Here is a 17,287-nt window from a genome sequence, read left to right as displayed (position 1 = left end):
TAATTTAGAACTGGCCGGTAGTGGGACACAAATTTGTATACGAATGGCGGGAACTCCTTGCACCGTGCATTTCTCTTTTGCAACCTAGAAATGCACCCTGCAAAGAAAGCTATGAGTGGCGGTAAATAATTTAGCAGTGCCGAAGCGCACACAAACAAAAATCACACCCTTGGGTTGTGACAGACAGATGAGGATCTGTTGAATGACATCTTATTTAAAAGAATAAATCTTTCCTGTAAAGATGTAGACTTGGCGAGATACTTAACAAGCCTGTTCAAGGCTGTTAACTTAAAGCAGTCCTGGCTCATAGGAGTAAGCAGATTTTGCCCTTCTGCTCATCCCAGCAGAAGTACACAGTATTGAAAATTACAAGAATCCTTCTCCAGCAGTGCTGTAATATTAAAACTGTCCCTTTATAAAAATGATGCATGCAGAACATGCATCTTTCCCATCACTCCAACACGACCTGATATGTTAGGTTGGTTATAAACAATGTTGCCCTCAGGAAGCTTGGATTTCTAATAATCCAACAGTCTGTTGAAAAGTCCAATAGAGCCGCAACTGGATGGCATTTTGTTGACTTTGGCTAAACAATGACTAAGGCACCAGAAAGTATGTTCTGTTTCTCGGTAGTTCCTTATTGTTTCAGTTTTTCTTTATTGGGGACTTTTTTTTCCTTCAGTCACAATTCTGAAATTGTGCTTGGATACAAAGAGATGGATAGAGCTTGATAACAGAACTTTTTATGTACGTAAGCAGCTCTTATTGAAGACATAAAGATATTTTCCTGGAAAACTGGTCTTCTGTTTTTTAAAGAGAAGTAGCAGAAGCAAGGTATTTAGCTGGCTTTAAGATGAAACTTGATACATTTGTGGAAGGGACTATACTATATGATTGACTGCAGTAGCAGTATCTGGGCTCAGTGACTCATTCCTTCATGTCCTGGTTTCTTAAGATATGTTTGAGACTAATCCTATCCTTTGCATCAGGGAAAGAAGACTTTAAATTGCTAGGTTTTTTGTTTTTTGTTTTAATTCGCTGCCTTTAACATTTATTATGCACATACCAATTCTGGAGTTGACCAGCAGAGTTTAATATGAAAAGTTGGTAAATATTTTTATCGGGGGGGGGGGGGGAATAATATTGTGTGTACCTATGCATTGTCAAGTGATGTTATACTTATTTGCTTGCTTCCTTTTTTATTAAAAATGCTATGGTAAACAATTGCAAAAGTTTGTTCCTTAACATGTCTCTCATCAGTTATAACTATGCACTCTTGTTCCATTAATGGAAAGTGTTTTGACTGGCTACTTATTTCCAGAAGAAGCTGTTTCAGAGCTGGGGTACGCTACTATGTGCGAGGTAGGATAATATCTGATATAATGCAATGACCATTTGACAAGTCACTCTAACTTCAAGTAGAATAAATTGTTTTTTGTTTTGTTTTTTTTAACAACTTACGCTACTAGTTGGTTAGTTTCTGTTAGACTGATGAAAATTTGGCCATAACATAATTTTCCATTTCACTCTTAATTTATGTCCAGAAATTTCTGGGACTTTAATGTAGATCATTACATGTAGATATGTTTACTTAACAAATTGCATATCTCCATTTGTTGCTCCCAGAGGTATTATTAAGTTTCTTTTGAGGTAAATAGCATAGTAAATTAATGCATTTGAAAGGCAATCATTTTTAATGTTTCACCTGATGTTAATAACTTAATTTTTAAAAGTTTGTACCAACTATAAACCAAAGTGGTAAAATTTACAAAAACAGATTTGCTCATGTATAGTGAAATGAAGTTAAGCTGTATAATTACAAAGCAATAGTTAACCAGCTCTTGGGGAGCGGGGGGTATAGGTGTGCTAATGTCCTTGAGGTCTTAACATTGTTTTACTGTATGCCTTCCCCAACTGTTTGAGGCTCAGTGGGCAACTGAACTGAACTACTTCCTCCTTAAATACCTTGTATGTTTATGGTTTGAGGTGTATTTGTGAGGAAGCATGCATACATATACTGTTTCTTGTTCATTTGGAAAGACTTCATTGCTTAGGCTCTGGTATCTTCGGGTATTAACATTTTAAAAGTTGTGCTCTTAAGATGTACGCAGACCCTGCTTTGCTCCGTGGGCTGACAAAGTATGCCGGGGGGGTGGGGGGGGGTGGTGATAGCCAATCTGTCTTCTATAGAAATAACTTTCCATCTTTTTCTGGCCATTCTGTGGAACTGTTACATTCTGGAAAGACCTCAATTTTGACTTAAAGTAATGTTGTGACTGGTTGCGAGCTAGAATCTTGTGGTGTTTTTTTTTTCCCCCTTAATACAGGTATTGATTCAGAAGGACATGCAGCTAACTTTGTTGAAACAGAGCAAATTGTACACTACAAAGGGAGCAAAGCTTCATTTGTCCAGGTAAAATTCAGTGTCTTATCAGGAGGGATCCGGGTTTTCCATTTCCCGTGGGGAAAAATGGAGAAAACCACGGATTTCCCAGTTTAATCGGAGAAAATACGGATTTTCCCTTTTAGCAGGGAAACCTGCAGATTTCCCCCTTTTTTTGTAAAGAGCTCTGCAGGCTGGCTGAGTTCTAGCTTGCAGAGCGCACCCCACGGCATGGCGGCAGAGGGGCGCCACCGGCTCCCCACCTCAGCTCACTCTGGCCACTCCCAGGAGCGGGGTGGGGCGAGGACAGCGGTGCCCCTCTGTGGACCGCACACACCCACCCAGCTGCTGGGTGGAGGGGCGGCTCACACACGACCACTGTCACCACCACTGCACCACCACACCTCGTGCTGCTTGCTCACGACTGGCGGCGGGAAAGCCATGGTACGTGGTGCGATGGTGGCTGCCACATGTGAACCCCTCCCACCAGCCAGGCGGGCATGTGCGGCCCTCGACCCTCAGCCCTGCTCTGCGCAAGCAGTGCAGAGCGCGGCAGTGGTACAGTGGTGCTGGCGGCTGCCGTGTGTGGTTGGGGGGCAGCCACCACCAGCAGTGGCGGGGGGGGGGCCACTGCACCCTGTGCTGCTTGCCCAGAGCAGGGCCGGGGAGGCATGGGCAGTGGTGCAGTGGCAACCACCGCGTGCAAGCCCTGCCTCTCCCCAGGCCAGGCAGCTTGTGTGGTGCAGAGGGGCACCGCTGCCTTTACATCCCCCTGTCCCCCTCCTGGGAGCTGGCACAGAGGTGCACCCCCCGCGCCCCCATTCTCGATTTGCTCCCCAACCCCTTCCTTCCTGCTTATCCACCCCACACACCTACTTGCTGGGGGGGGGGGAGGTGTTCTGTCTGTGCCTGCATGTGTGGGACTAGGGGGCTGTTGTGAGGAGTATAAGGGGCACAAGCAGGGCTGGAGGGGCCCGTGGCAGGCCTTTAATTTTTATCACAGATTTTGGGTTTTTTATCAGAGAACTTGTGATTTTTGTTTTTTATCAGGGAAAACCAGGATCCCTGCTTATCAGACTGGATTGTGTGACTAGTTAAATTCACAAGGGAAATCTTACTTGCCTCCTGACATGTATATTTATTTAGCTTGTTATACCTGTAACAAGGAAATATCAGGAGAAGGTAACAAGTAGGATTTGAAGTTGCATCTTAATTAAAATTCTCTTTCCTTCTTGTCTTGCAGACCCGTGGATCAATTCCTTTCTTCTGGTCACAGAGACCAAACCTCAAGTATAAACCAAAGCCACAGATCAATAAAACAGTAAATCATGTATGTGACTCTTCAACTGTATGAAGCTTTAATGTATCCCAGGGGCTATGTAGAAAATGGTGACAAATGTTAAATCACTCATTTCTGCATATGTGCATTATGCTATTTTAGTTGAAATTGGTATCTAAATTGTGATAGCAATTGGTATTGCAGTAAGTCAATGTATTACTCTCAGACTCCAGTTCAGAGCTTGAATGTGCTCAAGAGTACTAGCATAGTAATTTCATCCAGCTTCTCACTTTTTTGCGTACAGTTGGATACATAGTTCAGCGCTCTCTACCACATTTAGCCTGTTCAAGAAAAAGGTCTATATTTTACTATGACTGATACACTTGTGCTTCCATTAAGATTTTAGTGTCACTTTTCTCTTCCAGATGGATGGCTTCCAAAGGCATTTTGACTCTCAGATAATAAGCTATGGAAAACAAATGATCGTTAACTTGGTATGCCTTTTTTAATTACACCATTTAAGTAAATTGTTGTTTTTTCTCCTTGAACAAATGTGAATTACTATTGCCATTTTAACTTTTCACAGGTTAACCAGAAGGGCTCAGAGAAACCTCTTGAACAAACATTTTCAAAAATGGTAAACAGCATGGGAAATGGAATGGTCAGGTACATGTAAACAGAAATTATATATGGATATACATGCATCTTAAAAGCTCTAATAAGATCAGGAAGGACAAGAGTTATAGTAACGGTATCATATGGATCATAAAAGTTCTTCAGAATTCTTGTGTCCCTGTAGAGGAGACCAGAGTCATTAAACAACAGGGAAGAAATATGTTTCCAGTAAAGATTAGAAGCATTGTAAGCTGTCAAAAAGTATGATCTAGTAAATGGAGGACACCCCAAATGACAGACACCAAAAGTAGTTAAACATAGCCTGGGTAGAGTAAATGGGCTAAAGGAGAGTGGATATTAAGAGATGAGACTTGGCAATAAATGCCCATGCTCAAAATTAGTTTTGGAAGTATATACATAACAAAGATATGCTCATGTCCAACTGAAAATGATCTTGGTAATCTTCCCTTGCTTTCTTTTTAACCCTAACTTTGAGTGTAGAGGGCGTGTTGTTATAACAACTGCCATGAATCTATAGCATCTCCCCACAACACCAATCTTGCCTAAGGGATTTTGGCATACCAGTGTTGGCAAAGATGTCCATGAGCATAAATGTGGAATTCTTGTTTTAAGTTCTGTAGAAGCTGTTCATGTGTATTTTGGGGGATAAAACTAAGCTAGCAATGTGGCTAGCCTTATTTGTGTAGTATTTATCTGCCTTTTAAAGAGAATTATTAGTTCTTTCTTCATTTAGTTAATTCAGAAGGCTGTAATGGAGTTGCAGGAGATCACTCCCATTCTGCCATGCCTTCTAGCTTCCTCTGTGTCCTAAAGAGAATGCATTGTGTGCTGTAGATGTTCATATCTCGCAGGGGTGGGTAATTGATTTGGATTAGAGGACCATTTAAGGAGTTTTGGTGAACTCTGCAGTGGCCAGCAGGCTGGATAGGATGAGTTGGCAAGCCACGGATATGGCTCGTGGGCTGTATTTTGCCCACTCCTGATGTATCATCATGTTGAAGTAAAAGGGGGTAGACATTTTTTTTTAAGACCACACTTCAGGGGCAGATTTTTATTCTGTTTTTTGCGGCTAGTATTGGTTTATTTCAAAACTAAGTAGACTGGGATTTTTCTTGTGCACTTTTCTGCTGCAAATAGAAATCCAATCCAATTTTGTAGTAATCCAAGTGTAAAATCCCATAGCTTCTATTTTTTTAAGATGAAAACATTGCAAATTCAAATGTCCAAGCATTTTTTTTTTTTTTTTTTTTTTTTTTTTAAGTCTGGGCACTTGAATCGCTGTATGTGGCATTTTATCTGCCATCTTAAATCGTTCACAATTCATCTTCCCAACCTACACAAACAGTCATTCCTCTTGCACATTGTCTTGTAAGTCTGGCAAGTATTCTCATTTGGATTGTAAAGCACTTTTGGATGGGGACCATATCTTAGCTGAAAATTTATCAGGCATGTTCACATTGTTGTACGAAGAATACTCTACATGCAGTGACTCTAAATCACTCCTTTCTACCTACAAGCGATAATTTATTGACATAACAATTTAAAATAGTTTGTATCTGTGCGGGCTGGGTGCGAGCCGGGCCCTTTTTCATGCTGCACACGGGCTGTGGCCAGCAGCCTGGGCACGCAGGGTCGGAGAGAGGGCGCGTCAAGCTAGAATTAGGCACAGACTCGTAGCGGTAGATTTAAAGATTGTTTACTTACACCGGAGATGGTTGCGGTGCAGGCAGGAAAACTTGCTTGAGTTGCGGTTACAGACAAAACAACACGAACGGTCACATGGAGTTTGCTAGGCTCCACGGAAACAGAGCTCCGGATGCCCTGGACAAGCGCGCCGCCGAAATAGAAACTTCGTAGATACGTCTTATAAAATTATCGCTCGAAGACAGGAAGAGGTGGGCGATGGATCAGGTCGCCAAACTCCTCTGAATCTCACACAGGGGTCTTTATTTCCCTGCCGTGTACCCAGAGTCCCCACGAGATGAATGTGGAGTCCTCTTCGGCTTGGGCGGAAACCGCTCAAGCCTCTTATACGGCTAACAGGCCAATCATTAGCCGCCACGTGGGAATAATTTAGAACTAGCCAATAGCGGGGAACAAATTTGCATGCGGGTGGTGGGAACTCCTTTGCACCGTGCATTTCTCTTGCAACTTGAGCAATGCACTCTGCAAAGGAAGCTGCAAATGGGCGGGAAACTCCTCCTTGCACCGGGGTTCTCCTCTGCACCAGAAAACTCTACCGTGCAACGAAGCTGTAATTTGGCGGGGATAATTCTAGTGCTGAAGCGCACACAAAATCATACCTTTGGGTTATGACAGTATCAAGTAGTTGCACTGATCAGATGCGTCTTTTGCTATGCCGAATGTCCGAGGCTCAGTTCCTGTTCTAGGTCTCTAGAGCCTGGTCTAGCAAAGTGTGTGGGTGCATTGCCATGGTAATGCACTTGAGATCTGGAGGGAAGAGGTGAGAAATGTTGCACCTCAACACTGCATTGTTTTTGTCAGAGGTGCACTGAATTAAGTTGGCAGAGGGAAAGATTCTTCAAAACTTCAGATGAGCAATTGGATTGCTTTCCAGCACACTTCTGGGAAAATTGGTAGCAAAGTAACTTTAAATTTGGTGAACATATAGCTTCCTTGCTGTACTTCCAGACTGGTAATCTAAAAGTGCAGAAGCTTGTATCCTCAAGACATACATAGTGATGTTTCAGAAAAGTATAGAAGGCCATAAAATGCACCCACTAATACTTTACAGAACTCTGTCTTATTTTTAATTACTGAATATGGATATATAGAAAAAGAAGGTCTCCTTAAGAATTTACTAACATCAGACATTAGCCAGAATTTAAAGCTGTATTGTACCAAATGAGATTTTTATTTTCTGTGGCTTCCTTTTGAATAGATATGTAGCATTTGACTTCCATAAAGAATGCAGTCGAATGAGGTGGGATCGGCTCCAGATTTTGTTGGATCAACTAACAGAACAACAAGACGAGTTCAGGTAAGCCTGTCACATCCAGCAATTCTTTAGAATAATTCTGCTGCGTTAACAAAGCTGACTGTTTTTGTTTTGTTTTTTGTATGGGAGGCATACTGGCCTACATCTCAAATGTGTTTAAGTAAATATTCTTAAAGACTGATGCCTTCAAATCTGTGTAGTCTCTTGTGCTGGGAAGCAAACTGGAGGCTTATGTGGTTGAAAATGCTTCCTTCGTAGTTTTGAGGTAGCTCCGAGTAATTGTAGCCAGCTGAGCAGTGTGGGGAAAATTTAGTTTGTAGTTTTTTGGTGAAGGGATTGACTGCTAGACCTGTGCCTTGGCCTCTAAATTATATGCAACTTAAGGGGTATTTCTTTTTTCGGTATAGAATTTTCAGACCCACCATTTATTTATTGTCATATGTGATCAACTAAACAGTAAACTTCTGTTTTGTTTAGCCTTTACAAAAAACTAGACAGCAGCAAATATCTAACTTCATTTGATCATTCCTTCGCACAAATAAAGTTCATTTTAGATATGTATTTTCATGTTCTGTATGATTAGCAGTTGCTTAAAGCATTTAGTCTCTAGTTTGCACTACTTCTCCTTAGTTTATGAAGGCAAAATTATTTACTTTGTGGTTCTGCATCTTGAGAGACTTAAAATGCAGACCATGAACTCTTAAGTATTTTGAGAGCTAAATACTGTATACAAATACTGGTTCTGCAGTATGAGGGACAGCCCAATGAAATGTTTGTCTGCTTCCTTTATGACTATAAAACCATTTGCTTAATCTAACAAAGTCACAGCAGTGAGGACTGCAGTCAGATTCCCAAGAACGGTCTCTTATCGGCTATGCTGCACGTTCAGTGCCTCTGCAAGATGAAAAGGAAACGGATATTGAGTTTTAAGTTTAACCACAGCAGCGCAGAACTTAGTATGGAAAGAAGATTGTTTTGGATTACTGAAAACACCATATAAAAAATGTGTGGTTGTAAAATGGTGTGAGGAGGACCAGGCATCTACTGTATGCATTTTGATGTGCACATTTTAACATAGTGTACACCTCTAGTTATTTTCTAGTTGATTCTGATGGTAAAGTGGTGACTCAGCAAGAAGGTATATTTCGGAGTAATTGCATGGACTGCCTAGACCGGACTAATGTGATTCAGAGCCTTCTAGCACGCCGCTCTCTCCAAGCCCAGCTGCAGGTAAAGATTTTTTTTTCCCTACTGTTTCTAATTAAGAGCAAGGTGTGGATGGAGAAGGGCTATTATGTCTTCCATCTGGGATCAGATATGCTTGCTTTTTTTGTAGAAAGTGCATGCGCAACAGTTGTGTTAGTACTTAAAGAACAACTTGAAATTTGAAATGTTTAGGTCTTAGTTGGGGGAGAGAGCTCTTTCATGTGTAAACTTAACAGCTGTTTTTCTCTAATGAAATCCTATGGATGTTTTTGTTCTAGAGATTAGGTGTTTTGCACGTTGGACAGAGAATTGAAGAACAAGCAGAATTTGAAAAAATTTACAAAAATGGTAGGTTAGGACCGAGTTAAATGCTTATTTTGAAGTACAGTAACATAAAGTAAAAATAGTAGTAATAATGCTTCTCTCTTCACAGCTTGGGCTGATAATGCAAATGCTTGTGCCAAACAATATGCTGGAACTGGTGCCTTAAAGACAGACTACACGAGGCAAGTTAGAGGCAACATTTTGGTTTTGAGAACAAGACATTTAATAATAACTTTTCATACTGATATTTCAGTTTTCTAGGCATACAGTAGTTGGAAAGCTGTTCTAAAAGTGTCTGGTAGAAAGCCAACTGTTTGTCTCCATTTAAAAAAAAAAAATGCAATTAATTTAACATAGAATATTTTCTACCATGCAATAAAATAGGACATTCTTATTCAATTTTCTAGTCAAATCGTTTGACCCTCTTTGCTTAATTATATCTGATTTAAAAATCTAATGCCATTAGCTGAAATCTGTTGAGGCAGCACCAAATGGTAGCATCATCCTCTTAGCCATATCAAGTTTGTATTTATACTATAAGAGTAAATGCCTGGATTAGGGAGAATCCTAGGCTTAAACTTCAATATCTTTAATATCTTTCCACTTGGAATGCATCTTTAATGTGTTGACAAACCATTTTTTTTTTTCCCACCCCTTTATAGAACTGGCAAGAGAACTCAGTGGGGCCTAATAATGGATGGCTGGAACTCATTAATACGTTACTATAAGAATAACTTTTCTGATGGATTTAGACAAGTAAGTAGGGTTTGTTTGTTTGTTTTTTTTCTTTTTCTGCAGAAGGTGGTTAGTAACTATTGTTCTATATCCTTAGTGTATATGTTTCTGTTCCAGGATGCTATAGATCTCTTTCTTGGAAATTATTCAGTGGATGAAATAGAACCTTCCAGCCCTCTACATATCAACAAGGACTGGAAATTTTTAGCTGTGAGTATTTCATGTGTTTGGTTCGCATTTTGGAAACCATGGGTGCCTATACACGAGTGCAGAGGCTGCTCCAATGCGCTGGGATTCCAGAGTGTCGGAACAAACTCAATTAATCAAGTGTGGCAATTACACCACTCCAGCAGCCTCCTACATCTTGTGTATCAGCATCCCCACGTTCAAAAAATGGCAGGGGTGCTTGAGCTAAAGCTCAAATAAGCTTTAGTTCAAGTGCCCCGCTGCCATTAAGCACAGGGATGCTGATACACGAGACACAGCAGCACTTTTTAGAGTAGTTCTCGGAGCCGTGCAATTAAAGTGCTGTCCCCTCCCACCACCTCTGGAGCACACATGAAAGTACCCCATGTCCTTTCTTTCACTTGCTTTAGTGAACACTTTTTTTTTCTGCTTGTAGGAGAATTGAGCTTAGGTCAGGGCTGTTCAACTTCTAAGTTACTGGAGGGTGTAGGCTGCATGAGCCACACTGTTGAGGGCTGCATCAAGGTGTGCCACTGGCCCCAGGGCTGAGCACTGTGTAGACTTCCACCATGGCACTGCATGTCTGTGTAGGTACCTCCCCTCCCCTGCTGCTGCTGCTGTACTGCTCAGGCACTTCCCCCTTCACTGCTGCCATATTGCCCTGCCCTGTGAAGCAGGAAGGGGAAGTTGGGGGAGGGAGGAAGAGCTTGCAGCCCCCAGCTGCTGTTGCTGCCGGAGCGATAGCGGAGAGTGGTGCTTAGGCAGGAGCCTGGGGGCTGCAACTTAGCCCCTTGCTGGCCTTTGGGCCCCCAGTTGGACAGCTCTGGTGTTGGTCATCAGCTCTGGCAAAGCTGCTGGAGGAGAGAGAGGCCATTTGGCCAGGAGTACCTAGGTCTGTTCTCAGTCCCTCCTACTTCCCAAGGAGATGAGGTCTGAAAGGCTTAAGCATACTTTAAATTGGGGCTGCTCAACTTTCAAGTAGTTGGGGACCCTATGCCTCTTGAGTCTGCTAGCAGAGGCTGCACCAGTGGAGTTCAGAGGAATCTTAGCACTTCCTGCTGCCCCACTACATATTTTCCAAATCTTTCTGTTGCACCGCACTCCCAGGTGCCCTGACTTACCCTTGCCTTCCTGGCAGCAGGCTCCTCTGCTGCAGCATGCCATTTGGGCACACTTGTCTGTGGATTCCCTGACAAACCATTTTATCGCAGGACAAAGCGCAGTTGTTCAGACATGCTTATCAATCCCAGGACAAAACCTAAAAAAATTTAATGGGGTAAGAAGTGCTAACAGTTTGTTCTGGGACATTATAAAGTGTGTTTGAATGTTTGGTTATCCTAGGATTGTATAACTGAATCTGGCAGAAAAGGAACAGTGTATTCAGCCACTCCCTAAATGCAGATTGGAAGGGTGATGTGTATTCATGCTGATGCTGGGACTCCTCTATTCCAGGACAAATGTAGGCAGTTCGTCTTGGGACAAATGCAGTGGCCTTTGAAGCATAATTTAGACTTCCTCTGAAATTCAGACCAACTATAAGGGCCATTTTAAAAAACTTTGAAGGATTCTTCAAAAGGAAGAAAACTGGCTAACTTAATGGGTTTTTTCCTTTTCTTCTTTTCTCTTCAGTTGCCTATTATTATGGTGGTTGCTTTCTCAATGTGCATCATCTGTTTGCTGATGGCTGGTAAGTCATGCTCTTTTTTGGTCCTTTGTTTACATAGTTCAGTGCAATTAACTGTTTAAGAAGTTGTTCAGTAGATATACGCTTGTTTCTCAGTTTACGCCAAGTGGTTGTTCAAGTCATAGGTTCAGATTTGAAAATATACTTCTAAAATGGTACAAAATCAGTTCTGCTCCCTTGGGTAGAGAAGGTCCAAGTGTTTTCATGGAGGAAACAGCAGAAGGAAGGCATCTGACTGTATTAGGTGGCCACTTAATGATCCCAAACACTGTAGCATTGTGCTCTTTGAACAGATCCAATTGTGCCTCCTTTTGCTTATAGGCTGTCACCATTTTGCTGGCAGGTGAAGTATTTGCTATGTAGATTGTAAATTGGTCTATAAATTTGGGAATTCTCTGCAGAGCTGTATAAATGAGCACTGAGTTACTGTAAGTGAACATTTGCCTTTACTTAACAGCAAAACATTAGCTTTTTACACCAACAAAATTATTTTAAAATCTGTCAGCTACTTGTAAGGAAATCAACAATAAGTGGTATGGGGAAGGAACCTTCCTTTAGGAAGTGGAAAGCTGATCTGAAACTTTGATTCTGGGTAATCAAAGCTTTCTGCTGAGTGCGTTGATTCATATTTTGCTGTCTGACTAAATATAATCCCAGTTACTGAGTGGAGGAAAAAATTACTCGTGTTTGTTTGATTTAACAGGTGACACATGGACTGAAACCCTGGCCTACGTGCTCTTCTGGGGAAGTGCAAGTTTTGGAACTTTTGCTATCATTCTTTACAATGGCAAGGATTTTGTAGATGCACCAAAACTAGTTCAGAAGGAGAAGATGGACTGAATTTGTGTGTGTGGAAAGCGGCTTGGCATGGAGGACTCCTCAAGCCACACTTGGAGTCTCTACTGACCTGCTTTCCACACCAAGTAGTGGTCTTTTTAACTTTCTTCTTTGCTGGGAGAGAACTAAATTATCGCTTTGGTGGTGGTACCTTACAGTTGAGATCTGATTTCAGTTTGTCACAATGATCTTTTGGAATATTGCATTAGTTGTGAAGGTTGCCCTCATAACAAAGTAAGTTTCATGTGGAAGCCACAATGATGCTGGTGTTAGGTGTGTGTTGATGTATTAACAGGCCTACTCAGCTGACAGGTGAGCAGGGTAGTTCCAGCCAAGCTATGTGATTTTGATGGGAGAGGTCTGTGGTGCTGCTCATGTGTCAACATACCCAGATGTTGGAGTGTTATGATAGACTCAAATCATGTTCTGAGCTAATATAACTTCACTCTAAGAACAGGGAAGTGGAGTTTGCTTTCTAGATTTTACAGTTTAATTTCATTTGTCATCATAGTCAACGTGAGCAAGAGTCCTATTTGTATACATATCACTCTGTTTGCTCCAAACATTAAAAAAAAATGTGTATTAATGCTTTGTTTAAAGTGTGTGTTGTCTTTTGATGCAATATTCAATTAAATCATTGTTAGGGAGGGAAGAATAAGAATGTGATTAGACATTTCTGAAACAGCAAATGTCGGCACTGCCTAAATATTGCAGTCTTCAGACAATACTGTATTACAGTTTGACAGCTTAAGCACGATTCAAATTCAAATACAAGTTGTCTCAAGATATAAATGAAACCTAAGAATGTAAAACTCCTTCTACTGTGTTTATGGAACCCTCTTATGCTAAAGGTCCAAAGTACTATGGTATTTTAAGAACAGTCACCATGTAGAAGATGCACTCCACATTGTTTTTTGTTAGTCACTGCTTCTATACATTTTGGGGTAACCTGTGGAAGAAAACAACTCTGGGGAGATGGACTTCTCTTAAATTCCATTTTTTTGCACTTGGGAGCAAACGCAACTTGCTTTTCATGCATGATGTTGTAACACTTATTAAAAAAAAAAATGACTAAGGTACAAAAATAATTTGTGTTGGTTATCAATAAATGTCTCTCTTAAATTTAGTGCTTCCAAGCTGTATTTAAAAAAAATAGATAATCCTAATCAAGGACCAATTTTAAAATATTTTGCCATTTTATTTTATATGGTTTCAGGAAAACCAGACCTGAAATTTGCTTAAGACGCTGTGCATTGTTTAATATTTCTTGTAAGTACAGCTGTATATTCAGATTGCAATTATGAAGTTTAAATATTAGAAGAAAAATGTAGAATACTAGGGTTAGCACAACTGTTAGTCACTGTTGAAACTAGAACACAAAACTGATGCTGCAGTGTATCATTGTGTTATAATTGAAAATATGTACAGTTTTTTTGCAATGGTAATTGTTCATTTTAACCTCAAATGTTTCTGAAGGCCTCTCTGGGTTTTGTTTTTAAACATTACCTGTTATCTGTACATTACCTATACTAGTAATGAAAAAGCAAAATACCTGTCTAGCTTTTTAGATACTATAATGGAAATATCGGTTGATGGTTGAACTGGAAATTTCTCTAACTTAATCTCAGACATAACTGCATAATAGATAAGTGTGCATCATAGCTTAAAATAATGATTGGAAGGTCTCACTAGTGGGGCATTTTGAAACGTGGCTCAAGTAAATCTTCTGTGCATCCTCTGTTTAAGAGTTTACAACAAAGACCAAACTTGAATGGTTAATGTACCTATGTAGCAAGACCTGATGTATGTTTTGAGAGTTGGAAGGGTGTCTCTCCTTCAGTACTTTGCAAAGTCTGTATTTCTAAATTCACATATGGTGTACTCCATAAATTACAATAAAATTTCAATCTTTTCTAGATTTTTTTTTTTGGTCTTTTTTCCCCTTAGAGGTAAATATTTTTAATTGTACCTTATAGGCAAGCAGCACTCAAAAACACTGGAGGAAGGCCTAATAAGGGGGGGGGGGGAATACAAGGTCCTACTATTTTTGCACTTAATTTTAATGGATGATTAGTATGTGAAAATTCTCAAATTAGCATAACAATTCTCTCTCCTGTTTGGAAGCAAGCCTAGAAATGAGTTGGTTATAATAATTTCCTCCCCTTAAGCTTGTTCTGTATTGCCTACACAAGTGTGAGGGGTGAAGACTAGTACTATGGTTGGTTTCCTCTACGTTTTTGCTTTATATCCTCTTTTTAACAAAAAACGGGACCAAGGAAGTGACTACACATACGTCCTGTATCAAAACACTCACTCCTGCAACATTTTAAAATGTATTTCAGTGTTTCTGTAGCTGTTTCTGACCATCTGCAGGGGATGGGTGGGGTCAGAGAACTGGAGCATCTGAGGGGTGCGGGGAGAACTAGAGTATCTGACTCATTAAATATAAAAAATGAGAGTGTTTTTTGAAGCAGCTGGATCCACCCCTTATTGAAAACCAGCAGTTTAGTATCTGACCTGTGACAGCTTGACTAAAGAGAGGAAATTTATTTCCACAATTTTTGTGTCCCGGACAACTCTCATTACCTGCTGTTGTTGAGCCCCAGCTCAAGTCTGGGATCGTGCCCGGTATGCAAAAGCCAATAAAGATACCAGGGGTGAAAGTATAAATATTTATTGCTAACAATACAAGGTGCAAGCGGAATAATTTCACGTAACAAGCACACAGATTCTTAATTATGAGCATCTTTTATACAGGAGTATTGGACCTTCATAAGCATTCTTGTTTGCTAATTGGTTATAAGGGAGTGACGCAAGGAGTTCTTTACTGAGCATGTCTCTATACCTGTGTTTTAGCCATGTATCTCATTTCCATACATGTATGTTTCATTAGCATACTTTCTCCCCACCTAGGGGTGTGAATCTTAATATTTAAATCAGTTCTTTGCCCTAGTCCACTAATTCTGTTTTTGTTTTCAAGCCTCCTTTATCTAAGACTGTCTTCTCCTTATCATTGCAGTTGGGCATTAGTTACATAACAGAGACTTTTGCTTGGGCTATGTGTAGTGGTTTCTAGGTCAAACCTGACATTTTCCCCCTCTGGAGCATTTTTAATTATTTTTATTATAATTGCTCCACTCAACTTGTTTCAACACAAACCTAGTATTCTCAGCTTTCTTCGTTTGTAAAATCATTTGATTCACCTTAGGTCTGAAGATAGATAAGACGACAGGTGAACATTGTATACATAGGATATTTGATTGGTCTTGTTACAAAGGATTCTTCTACCTTGGTTCAATTTGAAGCAATTATTAGTACAATTAACTATTAGGAAACATTCAGAAGCATTAGCTGTTGCCTGAACCCGTACGGAAAACATGTCTCTATTCTTCTCTTTTACAATAGTCCCCCACTTATATATATTCTGATATGTACTTTTCTTCTCTACATTCTTCAGCATAGGATAATTTTGTAAAATTTTTAAAGGGGTTGGTACTGCGATTAAGCATGAGGTAAAAACCAGGTGAGCATTGATCCCTCCCGCTAAGCAGAAGTCCGTTCTATTTAAAATTTCCCAGGCCAGATAAATCCAGACATTTTCCTGAGGGTCAAATTTTTGTTGTAAAAGGGTTTCCCCTCCTATAAGTAGGAGTGGACAGATCAGGGTGCCCCACAATAAAACCTTGAACAATTTCATAATAAGGCTTATAAAACTTAATCAAAGATTGTCAAATTATTCAAAGTTCCTTTCTTTTGAATAGGAATTTCAAGTCTCTTATTGGCTCCACCTTCCACTGTTCTCTGTCTCCGGTCCCGGAGTCTGCAGGGATTCCTTCTTGTTCTGGTCCAGCCACCGGCTTTAGGCGACTGGAATGTATCCAAGTCTTGATTCCTTCGAGCTTTGCGGCCGTCGGGGTCGTTAGAAGTACCCTATATGGGCCTTTCCATCTGGCTCGAAGTGGTTCCTCGTTCCAATCTTTCACAAGGACGTAACTCCCAGGTAATAATCGATTTCCCAGGGCAGGATACTGGTCCTGTGTCTGCAGCACGTCCCGTACCTGCTGATGGATGGAAGACAAAACAGAAACCAAGGACCATACATATTCTCTAATCATTCCCTCTCCTAAAACATGTAACTGTTGTTCAGTACCCATGGGCAGACTCAGAGGGTAAGGCTTACCATACATTATTTCAAACGGGCTTAATCCCAATTTAGAATGTGGTGCGACCCTTACTCGTAACAGGGCCAAGGGTAGGGCCTCTGGCCATTTGAGTCGAGCTTCTTGGCAAATCTTTGCAAGGTGTCTTTTTAAGGTCTGATTCATACGTTCCACCTTTCCACTGGACTGAGGTCTCCAAGGGGTGTGTAAATGCCAGCTGATTCCCAGGAACTCAGAAACCTTCTGAGTAATTTGTGCAATGAAATGTGGGCCATTGTCTGACCCTATTCCTTTTGGAAGTCCGAAGCGAGGTATGATTTCTCGTAGGAGTGTCTTGACTACCTCCCGGGCTTGGGCAGTCCGACATGGGAAGCACTCAACCCAATTAGAGAAAGTGTCCACAAAGACAAGGAGATATTTTATCTCTTGTTGCCGGGGCAACTCAGTAAAATCCACCTGCTATTCTTCTCCTGGCCCATTGCCTATTCTCTGATGTCCTGAAGTTTTTCTTCTCCCTCCTTATGGGTTATTTCTCTGGCAGACCTCACATGTCTCTGATACCTCCTTGGCAGCCTCTCTTAATCCCACTCTAGTTACATAGTAACTGATCCATCTTACCAGGGCCCTGGGTCCGTAGTGGGTACCATGATGAGTGCTCTTTACTACCACATGAACCCAGGCAGCTGGGATGATAATGCGGCCATCCCTTGCTACCAGCCACCCGTGCTCCCCCTTCTTTGCTTGAAACTCTTTTATCAATTGTTTGTCTCTCAGATTTGGCCTTGAAGAATAAACAGCTTCCAATGTTTGCAGGCAGTCATGTACAAGATCTGGTGTGTCAGCCATAGATGGCAGCAGTGTTGCTGGATTTACAGTGCGAAAAATGGCCAATTTTTTT

At 40.9% G+C, this 17,287-nt stretch overlaps 1 protein-coding gene across 4 annotated transcripts in view; it reads left to right on the top strand.

The window, feature by feature from the left end:
- Nucleotides 1-14,145, top strand: part of SACM1L (SAC1 like phosphatidylinositide phosphatase) — a 39,618-nt gene extending 25,473 nt beyond the window's left edge. For all 4 annotated transcript variants that reach the window (XM_025200265.1, XM_025200262.1, XM_025200266.1 and 1 more), the window contains 13 exons: nucleotides 1,261-1,362; nucleotides 2,328-2,413; nucleotides 3,627-3,713; nucleotides 4,088-4,156; nucleotides 4,249-4,328; nucleotides 7,201-7,299; nucleotides 8,349-8,487; nucleotides 8,742-8,811; nucleotides 8,897-8,969; nucleotides 9,450-9,543; nucleotides 9,640-9,732; nucleotides 11,338-11,395; nucleotides 12,096-14,145. In XM_025200265.1, the coding sequence (XP_025056050.1) occupies nucleotides 1,261-1,362; nucleotides 2,328-2,413; nucleotides 3,627-3,713; nucleotides 4,088-4,156; nucleotides 4,249-4,328; nucleotides 7,201-7,299; nucleotides 8,349-8,487; nucleotides 8,742-8,811; nucleotides 8,897-8,969; nucleotides 9,450-9,543; nucleotides 9,640-9,732; nucleotides 11,338-11,395; nucleotides 12,096-12,232 (1,187 nt within the window). In that variant the 3' untranslated portion in view covers nucleotides 12,233-14,145. The remainder of the gene's footprint in view (nucleotides 1-1,260; nucleotides 1,363-2,327; nucleotides 2,414-3,626; nucleotides 3,714-4,087; nucleotides 4,157-4,248; nucleotides 4,329-7,200; nucleotides 7,300-8,348; nucleotides 8,488-8,741; nucleotides 8,812-8,896; nucleotides 8,970-9,449; nucleotides 9,544-9,639; nucleotides 9,733-11,337; nucleotides 11,396-12,095) is intronic.
- The last annotated feature ends 3,142 nt before the right edge of the window (nucleotides 14,146-17,287 follow it).

This window comes from Alligator sinensis, unplaced genomic scaffold (assembly GCF_000455745.1).
Source record: "Alligator sinensis unplaced genomic scaffold, ASM45574v1 scaffold54_1, whole genome shotgun sequence".
NCBI classification, from domain to species: domain Eukaryota; kingdom Metazoa; phylum Chordata; order Crocodylia; family Alligatoridae; genus Alligator; species Alligator sinensis.
Note: the sequence above shows the minus strand (reverse complement) of the source record. Positions and strands in the feature narration are given on the sequence as shown.